We start from the raw sequence: 23,734 nt of genomic DNA, 5'->3' as shown, positions 1-23,734 counted from the left end.
GTCTACAACTCATGCTTTTCACAGGTGAGCCAGTGTTCAAGTTCCATATTTTCTTACAAGCTCTGCTGTATTTCCTTATACTTTATTAGATTGCTTTGTGATTTTGACATGTGTAAGAGAAGTTAGGATTTTGTAGATGAGATTTGTTAGGGTTGGGACATCCTATCAATAGGCAGAAATGGAGCCAAATAATGTGTTTGGTCTGAAAGTGACCATGTATGTAGTTTCTTGTTAGTGTTTATTTCTGCCAACCCCATAATTTCCTTTCATAGTACGCGGGAAAGGCAGCATTGTATTACTTCTTGTGAAGGGATGAGAGGAGGTTACAATGAGTAAGAACTGAATACTGTCTTTGACTTTCGATTGGGTTTCAGCATATTAGGGGTTCAGAACATGCACTGTGACTTTGGAAAAATTCCAGAGACTTATAGAAAATATGTTTTGATATTTCTGTTAAATAATGGGTGTTATAAATGAATATTGTTGCTTTAATTCTCATTTAAAATAATTTACTGTTGAGGTTGTTTAATTCTATGTTTATGCTGTTTGATTAATTGCTTGTTAATAAATTTTCTCATTTTTACAAAAGGACAATTTTGGGGGCACGTGGGAGGCGCAGTTGGTTAAGTGTCGGACTCTTGGTTTCTGCTTAGGTCATGATCTCAGGGATCGTGAAATCCAGCATCAGGCCCCATGCTCAGTGGAGAATCTGCTGGAAATTCTCTTTTTCCCTCTCCCTCTGCCTTTCCCCTCCTCACTAATGTGCATTCTTTCTCTAAGTAAATCTTTAAAAAAAGACAATTTTGTGTTTTCCTTCTGATTTATAAGAATGTTTTTAAAAATGTTAGGGCCGTTAATAACTCTTTGTCATTAACCTGCCATGTTTTTCTATGTTTTGTTTGCTTTTTAATATTATTTATGGAAAGTTTTTTGATAAACAGACATTTGAATTTGTTAATTTTCTCAGTCTTTTCTTTTGGAATGTTTTCTTTGCACTTAGAGTTAGAAGCCTTCGTTAGTAACTAAGGTTGGATAAATTTTTGTTTTCCAATTCCAGATTAGTTTTAATGGAAGTGAAGGGAGGCGCAGTAGAAGTAGGAGATATTCTGGATCTGATAGTGACTCGATCTCAGAAAGGAAAAGGCCAAAGAAACGTGGAAGACCACGGACTATTCCTCGAGAGAATATCAAAGGATTTAGTGACGCAGAAATTCGGCGGTAAGATGACATAAGACTATTTGTCTTCAACTTGATTTTATTAGAAGGTGAAATTAAAATATACAAATCCCATAATGTTCAAAGATTAAAATAACAGTTTTAGAGGAGGCAAATATATAATAATTGTGTAGGGATTGGATGGTTCTGCTTTTGGGTCTTCATTATAGCTATGAAAAATAAAGTTTGGTATCTAATCTCTGCATGTTTTTTATTGTTAGTCTACTTAGACTGCTAAATTTTTTTGGTTTTATTAATGTGGTTCAGAATAGTGACCCTTTTGAATAATGAATGTATATTTTAGTACATTAGATTTATTTATTAAAATTTCTCCCTACATTTATGACTCCCAAGATTACTATTTTTATGTGGGAATACGTTAGTTCCATATTTTTGTAGTTTTTTAATACTGAGGAGATTTGCTTTTTGAAAGTAACATTGATAAAGCATTTCTGGTATGTCCAAGTAGGAATTGAGGTAAGATAGCCATGTAGGATAAATTACAGTTTTCTTTCAAAATATGTTGTTTCTTTATACACATTTATATATAAGGGGATTGGGATAACAGCCTACTTTTGTTTATGTAATATTTTTGCTTATGAAATTTGTAAAAAAGGTTTGTTCATTGTTATATTTTGGGAGTTTGTTGTTTTTTTCAAGCCATTGTAACTCTTTTCTTTTAAATCATAGACCTGACCGATAAAGTTCTTCCTCATTCTTTCTACCAGAAAACTAAATATATTGTTAGATTTTATTAAGGGTACTTTTATGACCACCTGATTTGCTGGACTTTCTGTCTTTAGTTGAAGAACATTTCAACTTCTACTTTTCCTGGATATTTTCCCTCATCCATCAACCACTTGGATAGCTTTGTTCTTAAGTAAATTTCTATTTTCCATTGTTGGTATTATACCATACATCTGAAATAAAGCTATTATTCAGTAAACTTTTATTGGTACTCCTTGGAATGTGAGGAGGTGTAGTATGATTGATTGATAATTCTGGACACACTTCCTGTGGTAGCCTTGAACTTGTCTTGTGAAAATAATAAAGTAATTTCTAAAATAAAATTTAGCTTCTATTGTTTTATTTATATTGGCTTCTAAACATCATCCTGGGTATTAAAATATGTCTTGTCTTACTTGGTATATCTTAATGTTTTAACATTTTTGTCGTTAGCATAGTTTATTCATTTGTGTTAGTATTAAGAGTGCCTTGAATTGATTTTTGCACTAACAACTATTTTCTTATTTCTATATATTTATAAATCTATTTTTTAATGAAGAGTGAAGCCCACATTTAAACCAAACAATTATTTTCTGTTAGGTTTATCAAGAGTTACAAGAAATTTGGTGGCCCTCTGGAAAGGTAAATAACGTTTGTCATTCTCATGGAATTACAGAATGTGTGTTATATGCTTTCAGCTTTATATATATATACTGCTATTGGGTTTAGCTACTTTGTTAAATTTGCTTTAAAAATCATTTACAAAGTCTGTAGAAAGCAAATTTCAAGTAGATTTTTTAAAAAGTTTTCATATTATTCTTTCTAGACCCTCAAATTTTATCTACAAATGAAGTTTTCTATAAGATACATATGTCTGTAAAATACTCAGCATTTTTATAATTGTACTTTTTGAAGGCTTTTATCCCATCTTTTTCTTTTTTTTTTTATCCCATCCTTTTCATCACAAACTCATAAATAGCAGATTTATCCTTTAGAGAAGGTGAGTTGCTAGCTTAGTCTTTTGACTTAAAGACCAGTTCTGTTTTCCCTTACTCGGGAAATTTTCTTAAGTTTCCCTGATTATAGTTCTTTTTATATGAACTATCAAAATTCGGATTATCAGGACAGTTGTGTGTGTGTGTGTGTGTGTGTGTGTGTGTGTGTGTGTGTTTAAGTTAATGGTTAATCTCAGTAATTGTTGGTGATTTGAATATTCTTTGTCCTTTGTTGTGGCAAGCCCAATGTCTGAATATACAGTGGCAAAGACTCAGATTGGCTCAATTCTATTTTTGTTCTCCGAAACTCTCTTAAAGATATTTTCTGTTTTATTTTGAATATTTAGAGTTACTGTACTGTATTTATCGAAAAAAATCCACATGTAACTGGACCTTCCAGTTCAAACCTGGGTTGTTCAAGAGTCATCTATATTACAATGCTAAACCACTTTAGAATTTAAGATTTGATCGGGTTATGAAAAGCTTTTATAGAATTATTACATAATCTTCAAATTGGAATATACCATTTTTTTCTATAAAATTGGTTAACTTTATTATTCTTGAATACATAAATGAATTGTTTTCCCTGCCAAATTTTTAAACATTTTTTAAACTCCTTTTTTTTTTTAAGTATCTTGTGGCAGTTATGTGAACTAGACTTTGTAGGGCATGTAGAGTGACTTTTGTAGAGCTTGAGGTACAGTGAAACTTACTCTGTCTTAAATGGCATCACTTTATTCTGCATATTTACCTGATAATTGTATTATTTCATTAACAGATTAGATGCAATTGCTCGGGATGCTGAATTAGTTGATAAGTCAGAGACAGACCTCAGACGACTAGGAGAATTGGTACATAATGGTTGCATTAAAGCTTTAAAAGATAATTCTTCAGGAACAGAACGAACAGGTAATTAAAGCGAGAGTGATTTAAAGAGAGGTAAATGGAAGTTTCAGATAATGCTTTTATTGAGTTAGGAGGGTATTGTATCATAGCTATCTATTCATCACTCTCAAAAGACAGTTTAAAAAACAAAGCAGGACCATTCCTGGGTAACAGGGAATGGGTAACAGAATTGTTTTCTTGAAAGCAATAGAGACTGTCTGTCTGGTATATTCTAGTTAGTTAGTAACATCAGAAGTTACTGTATTTTTAAGTATCAATGGCTGGGAAAAGATAGTTTACTTATGTGATACTGGCTTTGGGCATAGTAACTTTGTTATGCTTATTTTGTAATTTATCTACCTGAATGAAAATATTTAGTAGTTAAGATTTAGTAATAAGGTATACTGAAAAAATTACGCTAGAACACTAATTTAGAAGGTGACAAGATTAATAGATGTATCTTGTGCAATTAATAAAACAATTATGGAAATGCTTTCTGTGAATCCACATCTGCTATATTATAATCTCTGTAGTCTGTACTGAGAAACTTTGTAGTGAAATTTAAGGTTCGCCAGCAAGTGCTACCCCCCAATAATATAAACAGGTAATACTTAAAATATAGCTAAATAAGTAATGCTTATTAATACAAGTAATAGCATATTTTGCTTTGTATTTTGTAGAATTGTATATTTCATTTTTTTTATGTCTTGAAAAAAATTAAGGTGGTAGACTTGGAAAAGTGAAAGGTCCAACATTCCGAATATCAGGAGTACAGGTGAATGCCAAGCTTGTCATCTCCCATGAAGAAGAATTAATACCATTGCACAAATCCATTCCTTCAGATCCAGAAGAAAGAAAGCAGTGAGTTGTTTACTTTATCCATTGTAAATTATTTTGTTGTTATTCAATAATTTGGATATGTATGTACATAATAAAAATGTCTTTTGTGTCATTGGCTAGCTTGAAATGTTTCTAAAAATAAAATAGGGTATGGTATCTTGAAGTTCCAATAACTCACATATGTTCTTCAAAATTAATTTTTAGTATGACAGCTATAAACTTGACAGTGGTTATTAACTTTAATACAGGTACACTATCCCATGCCACACAAAGGCAGCTCATTTTGATATAGACTGGGGCAAAGAAGATGATTCCAATTTGTTAATTGGTATCTACGAATATGGATATGGAAGCTGGGAAATGATTAAAATGGATCCTGACCTCAGTTTAACACACAAGGTATTAAATATTTCTTGCTTGTGTTGACTACTGATGTTGAATTAGATTTTTGCTTTTAAATTATGTTAGAACTCGATTGATAGGAAACCAAGGCTCTAACTAGCTGTATGACCTTGGCTTCTTGGTTTTCATGAAGGGGTTGAATTTAAATGATCTCTGAGATTTTGCTGTACCTCTGAAATTATATTTTTATTATTAAGGCATAAGTGTATTTTTCTTCATATTACTACGTTTAAAGTTCTCATTCTGTCATATTATTCAAGAGCAAAATAATTTTTTTTTAATTATCGAACAATGTGTAGGGGTTTTAGTGATTTGATACTACCACAGCTAAAATCATTTCTTTGCCTAGACTGGAAAACACTGGAAGGCATTGCTTTATTATCATTTAAGTTTTTTTATATTTTACTTCTTCACAGTCAGTTTTGATATTTGTGTTGTGTCATTCACTACTTATGAAGCCAAACGTGAATATAGCTTAATTTCCCACTGTAAAAATATCTTCAGAGTGCATGCTTTTGTATACATTGTATTTGAGGAATTTTTGTATACTTTGTAGTTAAATATACTGTTACTGAGAAAGGAAAGAAATCTAAGACTACTGTAATGTTTAATAACACTGGATGCTAAATATACGTGTATATTTGAAAGAAATTTCTAACCTCATAGTTTGTATTATTATTTTGTATGGAGGGATTTTTTTTCATGTATATATTTAGAACTCATTACCAGGCAAATCAAATCCTTGCTGAGGTGTAGGTATAAAAAATATATGTTGCATTCTTGGTTGTTTATTCCTACAAATTTTAACAATTGTAACTTGCCAGTAAATTATATGTATTTCTTTAAATGAATAAGCCTTTTATAGGCAATAAATTTCTCATATTATTTATTAAAGATAACCTGAAAAAATTTCTTTTCAGATTCTTCCAGATGATCCTGATAAAAAACCACAAGCAAAGCAGTTGCAGACACGTGCAGACTACCTCATCAAATTACTTAGTAGAGATCTTGCAAAAAAAGAAGCTCAGAGACTTTCTGGTGCAGTAAGTTAAAATTCAGATGCTTAAAGAGCAATTTTGTATTTCTTTAAATGAATAAGCCTTTTATAGGCAATACATTTCTCATATTATTTATTAAAGATAACCTGAAAAAATTTCTTTTCAGATTCTTCCAGATGATCCTGATAAAAAACCACAAGCAAAGCAGTTGCAGACACGTGCAGACTACCTCATCAAATTACTTAGTAGAGATCTTGCAAAAAAAGAAGCTCAGAGACTTTCTGGTGCAGTAAGTTAAAATTCAGATGCTTAAAGAGCAATTTACTTTTCAGTAAGAGAAATTTAGTTTACTGATAGCCCTGGACATCTGAGGCTAACATGACCTTATAAGTGTGTTTTTCTGTAACTTGGTAACTTCGACTTGCATATGGTGACACTTTGCCTTAAGTTATCTTGCATTCCTGTTAAAACTGGTAAGTCCTATCTTTCAGAAGTGGGATCCTGTTTGTTTGTTTGTTTTCCCCTAGTGTTTGTATAGGTACTGGGGGCAACTTGTTTAGAGTGGTGTACTTTTTAAGAAGTCAAGTTTCTATTTCTGTCTTATTTGGTGGTATTGGAGAGCTGAAGGTGCAGCGTAAAGATCACTGAGCTTATTTATGAGGGGGTCCAAAAAGTAGGAGATTAGAAACTAACAGCCTTTAGCCATTTGCATTATAACCACAATGTCAGTGACTACCTATGTACCAATAAAAATATTTCTAATGCTGTCTCTGGTAGGATCAAATTTAGTTCAAGATAATAGTAATTTAGGAAGGTGAAAAACCTTCCTTCTGTTTCTTTCAGCTTCCACTTTAATCCTTTTTTAAAAAATAATTATAGTTAATATCTGTTATTCATAATAGTACTTGATTCATTAAGTTATATTGCTTTTGTTGACTTTCTAAGATTGGTGTAGCTTATTACCATTAGACTAAGGGTTGTGTAGGAATATGTGTTCTTTTAGTTTTTAGATTTAGTATTTAAGAAGGTTTTTTTGGCTGAATCTGTGGAGTTGGTTAGAATAAAAATAATTATTTTTAGGGAGGGTCAAAGAGGAGAAAAGCAAGAGCTAAGAAGAATAAAGCAATGAAGTCTATAAAAGTGAAAGAAGAAATAAAGAGTGATTCTTCGCCCCTGCCTTCAGAGAAATCTGATGAAGATGATGATAAGGTAAGAATGTGTTTTAGAAAAACAGACTTTTATATTAGAAAGGGACATAGGATGTTTTAGTATACTTGACATTTAAAATTTGAACTAAGACCTGAAATTTTATTTTTCAGTACTGAAATTCCTTTTTTGTAGTTCATTAAATAGTCTCATGTATGGAACAGAATTCTGCCCATCTAATAGAATATCACTAAGAGGGATAGAGCAAAGGTCCTTCCTTTTCAAACATTTGCCATTTAAATGAGGTTCTGTTTCCTTTAATTTTATCTTGAATTTTGAATGGGACTGGCTTACTTTAGTTTTTATAGGAAGGTGAACATTGCATGTATCGTTATTAATGGGATTCTGGGTTATTTCTTTCTGAATCCACATACATGCAATCCATAGTCATGCAAAGAAAAGAAATTAGTCTTTGTCAAGATTTGGTTAGTAATACATTGGCCATACTTGCACTTTTCAGGATGAGATCACTTCTGTGAAACATCCAAATAAAAAAATTAAAACAGAAAGAGACAGTGAAGAAAGACCTGAGCCAGATGTTTTTATAAAGAAGGAATCAGAAGAAAAGAGGGAAGCAAAAGAAAAAGAGAATAAAAGAGAACTTAAAAGGGAGATAAAAGAAAAAGAGGATAAGAAAGATATAAAGGAAAAAGATTTTAAAGAGAAAAGAGAAAACAAAGTAAAAGAAGCTATACAGAAAGAAAAAGACATAAAGGAAGAAAAGGTATGCAAATCATAATGTAACACTTAGAAAGTGACACAATCAGCATATTTACATTTTAGGAAAATAAATTGCCTATCAGCCTGAATAACTGAGTTCTTTAAAAATACATGTGGGTATCTAGAAAAGGAGAAAAATAGGTTTGAATCTTTTTTTTTTTTTTTTTTTTTTTTTTTTTTAATGCTTTACGTATAGGGTAACATTACAGAGTAGATTTAGTTTTGGTTTCCCAGAAAGATAAAACAGTACGGAATGCGAACAAACCATTTAGAATAAAGTGAGACATTAATTGTTTTCTGGAAGTGTTCATCATTTCACCTTTGTTTTTGTTGGATTTTTGTTTTTACTTTCTTTTTTTCTTTAGTTGAGCGAATCCAAGTCTGATAGCAAGGAAAGATCCAAGAAATCTTCAGCGTCAGATGCTCCAGTTCATATAACCGCAAGTGGTGAACCAGTTCCCATATCTGAAGAATCTGAAGAGCTAGATCAGAAGACGTTCAGCATTGTAAGTAGTAGACTTGCTGGTTATTAGTAAGAATTCATACAATATTTTAATTGACAATTTTATCTTTTAGAACTTTTAATTTAGAAGTGTATTTGAGGGGTGCCTAAGTGGCACAATCGTTAAGTGTCTGCCTTCAGCTCAGGGCGTGATCCCGGCGTTCTGGGATCGAGCCCCACATCAGGCTTCTCCTCTGGGAGCCTGCTTCTTCCTCTCCCACTCCCCCTGCCTGTGTTCTCTCTCTTGCTGGCTGTCTCTCTGTCAAATAAATAAATAAAATCTTAAAAAAAAAAATAGAAGTGTATTTGAATTGGGTAGTACTGAAGTTCAGGTTGATAAAGGCAATAGATTTAAATTTTGAAAGTTATCTTAAATTTAGAATTAACTTGGAAAAACTTTTTAATAAATTAAAGACTTTAAGGAGAGGCATTTAGGGACTACTTAGAGCAAACATTTTTCCCTTCAGCTTTAGAATTGTAAACTTCTCTGTTCCTGAACCTTTTATCTGTGTAACATTGCTGCTTATCTACTGTGAAGGACTAGCTTTTTTTCCAGTCTTTTATAGACCAGTACAGAAAGTACAATAAAAACAAAGAGTGAAAATATTTCATTAGGAAAGTGTAAATAAGGGAAAAAAATGCAAAATGTAAGCCCCGTTATATTAGTAGATTCAGTAGACATAAAATTGCACTGTCAAATTAATACAAGGGTTTCTAAAATTTCTGTACCTTTTCCCCCTTGTGGACTAGTGGGTTCATAGGCCACTTTAAGTAGCACTGGTCTAAAAAATAATGGTTTTACATGCTGTCATCCTTTTATGTTCATCGAAGTCAGGGAGTATCTAATTGGCCTTTTTTCAAATGAGTTATTTACTGGATATAATCAGGAACCCAAAATAGTCTCAACTGTGAAATTAATTGTGATACAAATTTGGAGGAAAACTTCATGGTGAAGCTGCAGTGTGGGAAAGCAGTTATGTATAGCAATTGAGTGTTCTGGCTCTGGAGCCAGAGTGCTGCTGTTAGGAAAGTAAGTATGATGATCAGAAGAGTTGACACATGGAAAGTTTTCAGCCAGTTGCTTGCTCTAAAAACTGGTAGTGGTTGCGGTAGATGTTGTTATTGAATGTAGACGTGCCAGCAGATTGATTGATAAAGGACTAAAAAATCCAGATACTGAGCAAATCAGGAAGGAGTAGTGATGTTATTAGAGAAAAAAGACTGAATGATATGAGAAAGGTACCAGCTATTCTTCAGAAAGAGATGTCATTATTGGTAGCACCTAAAGGGAAAATTTATACTCTGATATAAATGTATCTTATTTATATACAGTTACAGTGTGCACAAATACATGTAAATATATATTCATATAAGAATATTTCCTCTTTGGGGCGCCTGGGTGGCTCAGTTGGTTAAGTTTGGACTCTTGATTTGGCTCAGGTCATGGTCTCAGGGTCGTGAGATGGAGCTGCGTGTTGGGCTCTACACTGAGCATGGAGCCTGCTTAAGATTCTCTCCCTCTCCCCCCCCTCTGCCTCTCCCTCTTGCACACGTGCACGCACGCGGTCTCTCTCTCTCTAAAAAGATACATAAAATCTTTTACAAAACTTTCCTCTTTAGAATCTCTAGAATCTGAATCTTTTCGCTGTTTGGGTTTGTAATCTTAAGTCCGTTTTATTGCTAGTATTAATCAAATGCTGTACCTGAAAGATGGAAACTTTCACTTCTAAAATCATGTGTTTGTTCCCCTCCGACACCATTCTAGATGCGCGGGTTACGTTCTGTCCCGTTTTCTTCTACTTCATACCCGGACTAGAGAGTGTTGATCTGTGGACCCATTTATTCGCTCCTGCTAATTCCATGGCATGCCCTAATAATAGCCTCATGCTCTTTAAGTATAATAGTTCCTGCCGCAGTTTTTTTTTTCTCCTTCTCACGTTTGGCTGTTTACATCCCTCCAATCCCTAAGAATGTTGGGGACAGTCAGAATAAGCTACACTCTTGTTCCTGTCTTCCATCTTATTTACTTGAACATGTCTCTGGACTTTCATTTTTGTCTTTTCAGGTTTACATGCTGGGATCCCATAGCATCTTTTTAAAGTTAACCTTTCTCTTTGTGACCTCGTTCTTAATCTAGCCTCTCTATCCATTTTCTGTTGATTTTTTTAAAAAAAACCTCTCTATTGGGTGGGAATAGGGAGGTGGTGGTGTGTTTTTGCTTACCTGAAGTAAAGACTGAACTCTCTTGAACTGTTTCCCTTACTCTGCCTGTTCATTACTGAATTAGGTGAAATTGTACCTCTTGCCACCTTTCTTTGCCTACGTTTCCTCCTTAGCCTTCTGACTTGTTCATATACCTGCTGAAATGGAAAACTTCCTATTGTCCCCAATGCATAAGTTTCTTCTCCATTAACTTTCATGATTGATCTTAAAATCGCTTGTATTATGGAGATGAAGAATGGAATAGTTTTAAACATGGACTCTGGACCCAGACTTTCTGAGCTTGCATGATTGGGATTTTATTTGGGAATAGCTCTGATTATTAAATTCAGTGGCCTTTCTTGGTCGTCATTTTCCATCGCATCTTTGCCTAATTTGACACCTCTTGATTTTCTTTGCGTCTTACTGATTTGTCTCCTAAATGTCATTTATAATTTAACAGTTAAGAAAGAGTACAACTTTTGAGATCAAAACTGGGTTTGACTGATGTCATTTCACTCTAAACCTCTGTTTCTTTGATAAAATAAATAGTGTTGCAAAGGTCTACTACCAGAATCAAATGAGGTGCCTTTACCCAGCACATAGCTTCTGGTACCTAATAAGTGCTTTATAAACATTTGTTATCATTGCTCCAATTCCCAACTTCAGGCCTTTGCCTTAGCACAGATTGTAGTCACAAATTCCTCTTTTTTCTTTACCGCTATCAGTCAATGAGCAAATCATACTGGTTTTCCATACTACTACAAGCTGTAGCCATCTCTGCCCTCGATCATTTCAATAGCTTCTAGCTACTTTTCACTGCTCCCACTCTTGTGCTTTTATACCCTTTCCGCTCCTCAGGGCAAACTCTACACAGCAGCCATAGTGATAATGACTGTTACAGAGAGGCTAAAGTCACCCCCTCTTATTTTTTTGCTTCAAATCCTTGAATGGCTTTCCCTCAGTCAAGATGAAAGATTCATGATAATAGGCTAAAAGGTATTGTATCTAGCTCATTACTCCCATCATCTCTTGCTACTTCCCTCACTCAGTAGGTTCCAACCACGCTGGCATTTATACTGTTCCTTTGAACATACAAGTTTTAGAACATATGTACTTGTTCTTCCCTTTGCTCAAAATGGCTTATTCCCTCATTTTCTTAAGATATATGCTCAAACATCACTCTTCTCTGAAGTCTTACGTGAAGTAGAAATCTCTCTACTTTTTCTCCTTTATTTTTCTTCATCACAGTTGTCACCATCCAACACACTGCATCTTGTTTATTTATTGGCTCTTTTCTCCTACTAGAGTACAGGTTCTGCAAAGGCAAGATCTCTTTTATTTGCTGCTCTATTTCCTGGGTCTGGGACAATTCTTAGAACATGGTATGCACTCAAATTATGTACGTTGAATGAATCATTTTCTAGCAGAATATAAACTACCAAAATTGAGCAAGAAGCAGGACATGTAGAGAACAGATAGTAATGCTAAAAATAAGAGAGGAAAAGATTTTCCCTTTTTAAAAAAAGACATCGGGCCTGGCTGAGTTCTAATTTTAACTAAAAAGCATGTAATTCTAATATTTAAATTATTCCTGACAGACGATGGATAACTTCCAAGTGATATGGACAAATAGGTCACTAAAACAGAATAAAATACTCAGAAATGATTCCACACATATATAGACACTTCATAAGACTGGCCCTTGCACAGCAGTGATATGAGGATTTCTTTTTGAAAGAAATGACGTTGGATCAGCTAAATATATTGTCTGTGGTTGATCCATCCTTAACATTCCTGGAACTAACCCAACCTTGCTACTTGAGGATGTAATTATTGTTCATTTTAAGTTTGTTTTGCATTTGTATACATAAATTTATGTATAGTTTGCTTTTTTAGTAATATTCTTATTTTAGTTCTGGTTTAAGGTTATAGCTTTTATTATATATGTTGGACTTTAATTGAATCATACAGTTTTTGATATATCATCCTTTTATTGGCATGTCGGTGATACATAGACCAAGGAAAAGATTGGTTCCTATCAAGCATCCCCAGTTCCCTGACCATCTAAAATATAAGAGCAAAATTCATATAGGAACTTTCTTTTGTCTCAAAGGTTTAGAAGAATAGACAGTTTATACTTAACAGCTGTATTGATTTTAATAGCTTTGCCAGCATATTTTATTTTATGAAGATACTTTTTTTTAAAAAAGATTTTATTTATTTATTTGACAGCCAGCCAGCGAGAGAGGGAACACAAGCAGGGGGAGTGGGAGAGGAAGAAGTAGGCTCCCAGCAGAGCAGGGAGCCTGATGTGGGGCTTGATTCCGGAACTCCAGGATCACGCCCTGAGCCGAAGGCATACACTTAACGACTGAGCCACCCAGGCGCCCCTGAAGATCCTTTTTTTTTTTTTTTTATGTTTTATTCTATGTTAGAGTGAATCTAGGATATTAAGTTGTGTTCTGAGATATATTATTTTTTAGCATTCTTTGTTTAAGACTGCTTAGTGATGTGTTACATGGTATAAAATAACCATTTTTACAGAAGGTAAATAAAGCCAAAGCTTTTACATACACAAGAATTGAATTTAAATGATAATGGAAAACCTTACTTTCTGAAGAAAATCTGAGAGAAAAAAACCCTGATATTTTAAGAGCTGCGAGGCAAGCTTTAATGCTTGTTTTAGCATCAAACAGTGCTGTATTTACTCATACAGATATCGTTGAAGGAAGTGGATCTTTGTTGAATTCTTATTTTTAAGGTATGTTCTTATTTTCCCATTTTAAAGTGTAAAGAAAGGATGAGGCCTGTCAAAGCAGCTTTGAAACAACTTGATAGGCCTGAAAAAGGCCTTTCAGAAAGAGAACAACTGGAGCATACTCGACAGTGTTTAATAAAAATTGGAGACCATATCACAGAATGTCTGAAAGAGTATACAAATCCTGAACAAATCAAGCAGTGGAGAAAGTAAGTGATGTACTTCTCAGGAAATGTTAAATTTGTAATTATGTAACCATCTGTTTGTGTCTTATATTTCAATTTATTTTTCTTATTCTGAAGTTTAGGTAACAAAATAATGTTTTAAAGAGGTAATCTGAGGGTGATTGTTTTCATTTTTTTCCTTTAACTTTAAAGCTTTTTATTTGTGAATGATTGCTTAATTATACATCATGATAAACCACAGGTGGCACCTCTTCCTTTAAATACGAAATAGTGAAGGGATGCCTGGGTGGCTCAGTCAGTTAAGCATCTGACTTCAGCTCAGGTCATGATCCCAGAATCCTGAGATTGAGCCCTGCGTTGGGCTCCATGCTCAGTAGGGAATCTGCTTGTCCCTCTCCCTGTGGCCACTCTACCTGCCTTTGCTTGTGTGTGCTTGCTCTCTCAAATAATATGATAATCTTAAAAAAAGAAGTAGTGAAAACTGTTTCATTAAAATTCAGGTTGCATTTTATTTTTAGAAATTTCTATCGTTCGCCAAATTTTTCTTAGTAATAACTTTAGAACTTGTAGTACCAAACAAATTTATTGTTACATAAATTTAGCAATTCATCTTCCAGGTATAAGTGTACAACCTTGTAAAAATTAATATTCTCAAGCAGTGTAAAATGCAGACTTTTATTTTCCCCTCTATTTTAGAAGCAACAGCAACACAGTTGATCTTAAAATTGTAAATGTGAGCTGCTATAATATTATACAAATCACTTAATGACTACCAGATTCAGATTAGTGTTAAGCCAAGCTACTAGACAAGTTAACAATATTACAGAATGACCACAACCCAATCATATCAGTTTATTAGTCTGCTAATTTCCTTGCTGTATGCAGTGCAGCTACACATTAAAGCAAAAACTGTAATAATGACATATTTCTGAAGGAGTGATGATTACACTAAAGATTCTATCCTTGTCCCCTTTCTCCTTCAACTCCTCCAGGACCCGTGTTAGAGGAGACAAAGTTGATTATGATCACTAGGCTTTTGAAAACAAATGAAACTGAGCTGTCATGTCTGAAGACACTGAAGCCATGCATGGACAATAATAATAGCCTGAAGTCATGTGCTTATAATGCCACAGAATGATTCCTGGAGTGGCATCAGGACATGCTTGGTCCCCATCTTGGCTAATTATTGGCTTTGTGATCTTGAACAGTTAGAGAATATCTCTGAGCCCACTAGTAATCATCTGCAAAATAACATCATCTGTACTTGAAACCCTTTATAAACTATATATAAGGCACTGTATATTATTCAGTTGAATGATAATGATAAGATATATTATGAGGAGGGGCGCCGGGGTGGTTCAGTCGGTTAAGCATCTGAGACTGGATTTTGGCTCAGGTTGTGATCTCAGGGTCCTGGGATCGAACCATCTCCCTCTGCCACTCTGCCTGCTCGCTCTCTCACTTTCATGCTCTCTCTCTCTCTCTCTCTCTGTCTGAAATAAGTAAATCTTACTTCAAGCTCTTTCAACTCATATGATGACCCTCAAACCATAGAACCATAGAACAAGGATACAGTAAAGTTCAATTATATATATAAGGCTTAAGTGGAAATATAGCCACATTCTCTTTCTATATTCAGGATCCAAAGTTAATTTCTCTGTAAATGGCTCCCATACAGTTGCTCTTTAACACATTTTAGGACCCTTCTTAAACAAGCTTAATCCACATTATCTGATGGTATCTTTAGTCAGACTACTAACATAGCTTGTTTCTTTTGTAGTAATATGAATCATAATATAAGTCCCTTCCTGATTTGTAAGTTTACATCTTTTTGGTTTCAGATTAGGATGGATCACTAGTTTTCACTCTAAAAGATTATAAAAGAAAGGGATTTGGAAGAGAAGTAAAACTTAAGGGTTAGTTTCATTTGGAGTCTTATCCATAATGGGGGCACCTCGTTGGCCCAGTTGTTGGAGATGCAACTCTTGATCTTAGGGTTGTGGGTTCAGTGTTGGGCATAGAGATTACTTAGAAAGAAAGAAAGATTGGAGTCTTAGCCATATAAAGTTTTTAAAATACTAGAAATAATGTCCTTAGACTTTGTTCCATAGAAGGCTAATAAGTATGTGTGTTCCTATGTAGTGGTTTAGTGGTTCCATGAAAAAACTAAATATGTTTCACCAGACTAATTTACCTGTTCTTCTTCTAGAAACCTGTGGATTTTTGTATCTAAGTTTACGGAGTTTGATGCAAGAAAATTACATAAATTATATAAACATGCTATTAAAAAACGGCAGGAATCTCAGGTAAATTAATGCATCATATTTTTTCCTTTAATTTATGTTACTAAAACTGAGACATTATTCTTTATAGAAGAATTCAATTAATAAATGTAGAAGGAATGAAGGAAATATAAAATCACTGTTAGAGCATGATAACAGTTGTAGGTAGGATCTTCTGGAGGAAGCTAAAATTAGTGGGCCATAAAAATAAGATAATTGGCATAGTCTAAGAGTATCTCTTCCAAGATATTTAATAACCACCTTAAACTTGTGATCAAGGTTAACATCATGAACCCTTAGTACATGCACTAAGAAAGGTACATCACTTTTGTGGAATTCTTGGCAAAAATGCATAACCTCAGTTTGATCGTGAGAAAAATATCAGACAAACCCCAACTGAAAGATGTGCTACAAAATAACTGTCCAGTACTCTACAAAAGTGTGAAGGTCATCGAAGACAAGAAAAAAACTAAAAAGCTGTACTAGATTGGAGGAAACTAAGAAAACATGAAAACTCAGTGTTATATGGAATACCTGATTGGATCCTGGAACAGAAAAAATATTTTATTGGAAAAATGTAAAATTTGAATAAAGTTTCTAGTTCAATTCATAGTATTATACCAATGTTAGTAATTACTCAGTTTTGATTATGCTTTGGTGCTATGTAAGATATTAACATTAGGAGAAGCTGAGTAAAAGGCATATGAGAACTCTGGGTACTATTTTTTTCAGCTTTTCTGTAAGTCTAAAATTCAAAGTCAAATTTTTAAGAAAGTCATGGTGTAAATAGTCTGCTTTAAAAAAAGGGTATCTGGGAGTGATGCATTTATACACTCTAATATATGGGACTTCTTTCAGCATCAGGATTTTCTTTTTAGGGCATTTTTTTTTCTTTTTCCTATTTTGTAAGGGTATTTGAAGCCACTTAAAAGATTCTTATATATGTGCATTTATTTTAGCAAAGTAATGACCAGAACAGCAACTTGAATGCTCAAGTGATTAGAAATCCAGGTAAGTGTTACTAATTGTTTTAGCGAATAAATTTAAAAATTGTTTTCCTCTTTCAGGTTTGTTTTATATACTATATACCCATATTTTTATTATCAAATCTGTTATCTTAAACAGTAATCCTTTTTAGCTTATTAACCTTTCCATAAATCAACCTTTTGTCAGTTTCTAGAACTTACAGAATAATTGTTAAAGTGAATGTATTTTTTAAAAATAGTATTTCGAATAATGTATTCTATTGGTGCAAGTCTATAGTCTGAGAAGACATTGGGCCTTAAATTTTTCAGTTGTATTTTTTTCACATTTCAGAATACAGTAACCCTTTTGTAGGCCTTACTGTACTGCCTTTATAGACCATTTCTAAAGACTTTGTTGGGCAACTGATTTTGTTTTTCTGGAGTTGAAGTAGGAGTTATTATAATCTAGCAGCAAAGTTACTTTTGTTTACCATGTATTTTTTTTTTTTACGTCATTAACAAAAGCTGTATTCTTTCATCTAACAGACGTGGAAAGATTAAAAGAGAATACAAATCATGATGATAGCAGCAGGGACAGTTATTCATCTGATAGACACTTATCTCAGTATCATGATCATCATAAAGACCGACATCAGGGAGATTCTTACAAAAAGAGTGACTCTAGGAAAAGACCCTATTCTTCTTTTAGTAATGGTAAAGATCATCGTGACTGGGATCATTACAAGCAAGAAAGCAGGTAAACTGGACAATTAGTTTTGAAATTTTGCTTATTCAGGTTTTTTTTTTTTTAATTTACAGTACTTGACCTTATCAGTTAATTCAGTATTCAGGTAATCATAACAAATCTTAAGTGAAATAAAGGTGTTTGTTTATAAATAAAAAAAAAACCCTGATACATTGTACTTTTTGCTAATATTGAGGACTGAATTTCTATAAAATGTTTTTTTAATTCTAAATTTGAGATCAAAGTGTGTAGTAAGAGATGAAAGTGTAGGGAATTCTATAATTAATAAGTCATAGGATTCATTTTTGTTGGTTTTAGGAGAATATTGACTCAAATATTCAAAATACAGTAATAGAATAAAATAAAAACTCAATGGAATATGACTGAAATTTGGTGGGCGGAGTTCTGTGTTCAATTCCTTTAAAAAACACATAGGGGCGCCTGGGTGGCACGGCGGTTAAGCGTCTGCCTTCGGCTCAGGGCGTGATCCCGGCGTTATGGGATCGAGCCACATCAGGCTCTTCCGCTATGAGCCTGCTTCTTCCTCTCCCACTCCCCCTGCTTGTGTTCCCTCTCTCGCTGGCTGTCTCTATCTCTGTCGCATAAATAAAAAATAAAATCTTAAAAAAAAAAAAAACCACATAGGGGAAAAATTGACTGATGTGAAAACACTTTATTGAGTTTAAACTTAATCACAGCAGTCTGGGAAGTCTTGAAATCAGGAAGTTTTGTCTGTTGTGATTTGAAGCCTTTGAGTAGTAAACAACCTAATATAATAACAACAAAGTACATTTTACTTGGTAAAGGAGTATTTTCATCAGTTAATGATAATTATGAAAAGCAAAAGAAAAAACTGAGAAGAATAAAGATCAGAAATAAATCAGTAGATTTTCTTTGCGTTTTACTTGTGCTCACTGCAATAATTTCTTCTCTGTAATATAAGCACTGTCATTTTATAAATACATCAATTGTAGAATGGCTCTTACAATTAGAAAAGGGCACACAAAACGAAAAGCTGTATTTGAAATGGTAAATTTTAATAATTTCACAAGCTTATAGAACATAATTTATATTGCTTATAACAATGACCTTTCCCCAACTAATGAAAATCCCCTTCCAGCAAATTAGTTCACAGGCTGCATTTTAGAGGTTTTTATTTTTTTTTTCTGCTTAGAGGTTCATAAGACTCTGATTTCAAGGGTATTCCAGATTGTTATCTTAATCCCCACTTCCAGATATTAAGATGCATTAGTACAATTGTTGCATAGAATAAAAAGTAGCAGCCAATTGAAAAATGGGCATGTGAGCTAAGTGAAATAACTCAGAGAAATACAAATAAAATATGATTTCACTTGTGTCTGAAATCTTAAAAAAAAAAAAAAACAAGGAACAAGGAGAAAAAAAGACTCATAAATACAGAGAACAAACTGATGGTTGCCAGGAGGGAGGGGAATGAGGAGGATAGGTGAAATAGGTAAAGGGGATTGAGAAGTACAGACTTCCAGTTCTAAATAAGTCATGGGGATCTAAAGTACAGCTTAGGTATATAGTCTGCATTGTCAAAAGTTTGTATGGTGACAGATGGTAATTACACTTAAAGCATGGTGAGCATTTCATAATGTGTATAATTTCAAAATCTCTGTGTTGTACACCAGAAAACTAATGTGATATTGTATATCAATTATGCTTTAACTAAAAATGAAATTGTATTAAATAGTAAAAAAATAATTAAACAATAAAATGGGTGTGTAAAATTAGATGCTGCCTGAAGTGTTCTATATGGTTCACTTTTGGTTTTGTGAATTGAATGATTTTTCCAGAGAGGCATGCAGATAGGTCCAATGACTGAAGCTCACTTAGGAAGTTTTTGTAGTGAAACACAGAGCTTATACACAATTAAAAGGATGCCTTAAAGTATCTTTGTGTTTTATTTTTTAATAACTGTTTTATTTGGAAGTGTTTAATTTGCATTATTAATTTAATCTCTGATTTATCTTTTATTAGGTATTACAGTGATAGAGAGAAACACAGAAAACTGGATGATCACAGGAGTAGAGATCACAGGTCAAATTTGGAAGGAGGTTTAAAGGATAGATCTCATTCTGATCATCGTTCTCATTCAGATCATCGGTTACATTCAGACCATCGGGCAAGTTCTGAATATACACACCATAAATCGTCCAGGGATTATAGGTATCACTCAGATTGGCAAATGGACCACAGAGCTTCCAGTAGTGGCCCCAGATCACCACTAGATCAGAGATCTCCTTATGGCTCCAGATCTCCATTTGAACACTCAATTGAACACAAAAGTACACCTGAGCATACCTGGAGTAGTCGGAAAACATAACAAAAACTGATACTTTGTCTTTCTGGACTTTTCTTTTAGCCATATATCATAACCCAACACAGTAATTGCCTTACATGACTTGAAAGATATAAACAGATCTTCTATCAGTAGCAGTATTGTTACTTCTTTCCAGGATGCAAGGTCTATTATCCCAACAGAAGAGAAAATATTTTTATATTTAAGGATTATGCTGCACTGTACTACAAATACTGTAGTACTTTTTTTTTTCTTTTTTAAAGAAATGGAAAATGTTTACTATTACAGGGACCTCAACACTGCCCTTCCATGTAGGCTGGATAAAACTGTTTTTAAGTCAGTGATTTTAGACTGACCTCCATTTAAATTATGTTTGTATATGAACTTTACTCTGACCTGTGATCATGTTTCAGGAAGGAATGAAAGAGAGTTCTTTTCTTAATAAAGAAAAAACACTCAAGGACTTTGTTCACTTTCCAAAGCTACTTGTTTACATTGTACACTGCGACCACCTTGCCGCTTTTCATCACAAGCTTGAATATTTAAATTCTGTACTTATATCTGTAAAATAGCCAGGAATTTCCTGTTTGTGATCTATTATTATGCCTTTTTACACACACACACACACACACACACACACACAAATGGCTGTAAATTATTGTAAATGGATTAAATGAGCTTTCCTTACTTCCTTTCCCTTCTCAGGCTTTTTTTGACTGTTCCTTTCCCTACCAACTCAGGCCTTCTTATCATTTAAAAATATCAGTGTAATAACACTTTTTAATGATTTGTCTTGATGGAATCATTGTTTAGAATGTAAAAAATGGGGAAAGGGGCCACCTAATTCCATTAGTCCTCTTTTTATATTGACTATTTTGTTAGATACATGTTATTTCTTTTTTTTTCTTTTTTAGTAAATATTGTGTTTGTAGTAACAAAATGCTGAGATAATATGTAAAATCTAAACTGCATGCTCTGGAAACATTTTTTTCAGATGCATTTGGTTTAAAAGGGTAGGTGTATGAACACTTTTCAGAATCCAAAATGGCCAAAAGTTATTGTAAATCCATTTGTTTTCCCTTTTCATGTGGGCAATAATGTCAAATGTGCTATGCAGCCAGGTAACATTTTAGATAAACTTGATTGACTTTTAATATAAACTGTTACAATGCACACTGATTGTATATAAAAACCTTATATATGACAAATTAAATTTAAGAAAAAGGATACGTGGGCTCCTGTAATTTTCTGCTGCATTCTTATTCCCTTAAGCACTTAACTTTTTTTTTTAAGTAGTAACATTTAGCTACCAGGAAAAAGGTATTTTGGTAAGCAGTTAACTTGTTAATGTGTGGCACTACAACTAAATCTATTTTGAAGACTATATGAAGTAAAATTTAGATCATAGAAATCTTTGTTGGACTCTTGTTGGTTTCCTGCAGATTTTATTTTAGAATGCCTTATATTTATTCACAGATTTTTATTTTGTTATATTCGGTGGGAGTTTTTGAATCATGTGGCATACATTCGTGAATGTGTGCTGTGCTGTAGCGAAATTGAATCTTAACTTTGACAAATATAAGTATATTGGTTATGCCTATAATATTCTTAAATGTGTCCCTGTTGATTAACTGTGGGAGCAAGCTACAGAAATTTGTCCACAGATGGATGTATTTTTTAAACATTTTCCTGTTATCCATTTAGGTCTAAAATTTTATGTGTACAAAAGAAAGCTTTCCTTCTCCCCACTCCCCGCCCCCCCCCTTTTTTTGAGTAGTGATACCTCTTTTAGTTATCCTGAAGAATAATAATCTGTTTTTACCTGGCATATCAGATAACATAGGAAGAATAACTCAATTTTTAAACATTAATTTATAATTAAATATAAAAGTGATAAAACAGTTTAGTGCTGGTACACATTTTTAAGCATTTTCACTTTTTTCCATATTTAGTATAAATGATTATTCCACAAGTTAGCATTTAACAAAAAAATATAATACTTAATGAAATTATAATATTAACACAGTAAACAGATCAGGGTTGGCATTTTTAATTCATCTTTTTGTAGCTGGGATATTTGCCTTATATCCTATTGTACAGATTTCATAGAGGAACAATATCACATATTTTGAGGCAGTGGAATGGGCTCTAATTTCTTAATGCCACATTTAGTTGAATATTTCAGTCACCTAATTAGTTGAGTTGAATTAAATATCTAAAACTGTATGTAACATTAATTGATGGAAAATATGTTCATTATTTGTAAGAAGTCAGTAATCCTGTAGAAGAGGAATAAGCCATAAACTTATTAAGACACAATGGAGGAGAACATTAGTGCATAGATACAACAGGGAACATTCTCTATAAAATATGCTTAAATTTTGTCTTTTACATGCTCATTCTGCTTTGCTATTTTTATCCATTTGTGTTTAAATTTTCAAGGGTGAGAGATTATGCATAGTACTGTACCAGTTAACCCTCCACTTTAATAATATACAATAAATGATTCTTATTAAAAGCAATGGCCTGTTTGCTTAAAAAGAACATATTCTTTGTTTAGGATATGTTAGAAAATAATTTCACACTGGAAAGCTGTGGAAAACTGGAGTGTGAATGATTTGTTCATTAGTTTCAGAGTGAGTGGATTAATAAAACTTTAGTTGCATGAGACCATAGATTACATATATGATAATTTCTGTAATCCATTTTTGTAGTTAAATAATGAAAGCGTATAGGTACACTGATTTCATTTCCATGAGATTTAAAGAATACACACTGGGGTAATTGGCATAATTCCTATCTTCGTTACTCTGTTTCTCACTAAATAATGGAGTATTATAGTTGTGATTTTTTTTGCAAGGACTGTAGTGATTTGGGGGTTGGAGGTAGGCGGTGGAAAGCAGCTGATTTTTAAATACGGGATTCTTTTGAACTTAACCAGCTTTATTTGAAATTGTGAACTCATAAATGTGGCTTGTTAAAATTTTAAGTAGTTCGCTACTTACAAAATAATGCAAAAAGTGTTTTTAAATGTTTCTAAATTGATATTTCAGCAAGTTAATATAAACAACTATCAAAACCATTACTTAAGTTCAAGACTCAGTTTAAAAATACAGACAAATCTATTACATATATTGTAGCACTTTATGCAAGATTTGGGATGAACATGTTAAGGGCAGGCAACTAGGCAATAGTACAACAGTATCCTGAGACAAAATAATACCAAAAAAACTTCTGTGTTAAAATTCTTAAGTCTTCTAAATTTAGACATTTAAAAAAAACAATTGAAATTATATTTTCTCCTGGCAATGACTGTAGTAATTGATTTTATGGATGCTTTATGCTAATTTTTTTCTTCTTTTTTTTGAGAACCTAATAGATTGATTTTATTACAGGAAATTTTTGGATTTTTTTTTAAAGATTTTATTTATGTATTTGACAGAGAGAGACAGCCAGCAAGAGAGGGAACACAAGCAGGGGGATTGGGAGAGGAAGAAGCAGGCTCCCAGCGGAGCAGGGAGCCCGATAAGGTGGTCGATCCCAGGACTCTGGGATCATGCCCTGAGTGGAAGGCCAATGCTTAACGACTGAGCCACCCAGGCATCCCTGGATTCTTTATAAGAAAGACCTAAGGATAGGAAATATTAACTACATTAAAGAATGAAAGATAAGATTATTTGGTAAAGTAGGATTAGAAAATACTTTCCAGATATTTTCCAAATATCTATACAAATTCTTCAGTGAGTATTCATGTGCCATATTTTCTATCCTAAAAGGCCATT

At 33.3% G+C, this 23,734-nt stretch overlaps 1 protein-coding gene across 3 annotated transcripts in view; it reads left to right on the top strand.

Annotated features, from left to right (window-relative positions):
* The window catches only part of CHD1 (chromodomain helicase DNA binding protein 1), a 69,608-nt gene extending 48,429 nt beyond the window's left edge, over positions 1-21,179 (top strand). The window contains exons 23-36 of one of the 3 annotated variants that reach the window (XM_034656556.1): positions 1,058-1,218; positions 2,542-2,583; positions 3,715-3,845; positions 4,544-4,682; positions 4,910-5,060; positions 5,984-6,106; positions 7,142-7,270; positions 7,728-7,991; positions 8,353-8,493; positions 13,480-13,658; positions 15,844-15,940; positions 16,876-16,927; positions 17,428-17,638; positions 19,631-21,179. In XM_034656556.1, coding sequence (XP_034512447.1) covers positions 1,058-1,218; positions 2,542-2,583; positions 3,715-3,845; positions 4,544-4,682; positions 4,910-5,060; positions 5,984-6,106; positions 7,142-7,270; positions 7,728-7,991; positions 8,353-8,493; positions 13,480-13,658; positions 15,844-15,940; positions 16,876-16,927; positions 17,428-17,638; positions 19,631-19,976 — 2,166 coding nt within the window. In that variant the 3' untranslated portion in view covers positions 19,977-21,179. Of the gene's footprint in view, positions 1-1,057; positions 1,219-2,541; positions 2,584-3,714; positions 3,846-4,543; positions 4,683-4,909; positions 5,061-5,983; positions 6,107-7,141; positions 7,271-7,727; positions 7,992-8,352; positions 8,494-13,479; positions 13,659-14,626; positions 14,935-15,843; positions 15,941-16,875; positions 16,928-17,427; positions 17,639-19,630 lie in introns of those variants that run through there. The other 2 variants (XM_034656557.1, XM_034656558.1) reach the window with 2 other exon arrangements.
* Positions 21,180-23,734: the final 2,555 nt, after the last annotated feature.

This window comes from Ailuropoda melanoleuca, chromosome 3 (assembly GCF_002007445.2).
Source record: "Ailuropoda melanoleuca isolate Jingjing chromosome 3, ASM200744v2, whole genome shotgun sequence".
Lineage (NCBI taxonomy): Eukaryota > Metazoa > Chordata > Mammalia > Carnivora > Ursidae > Ailuropoda > Ailuropoda melanoleuca.
This window is presented reverse-complemented; position numbering and strand designations above follow the sequence as displayed.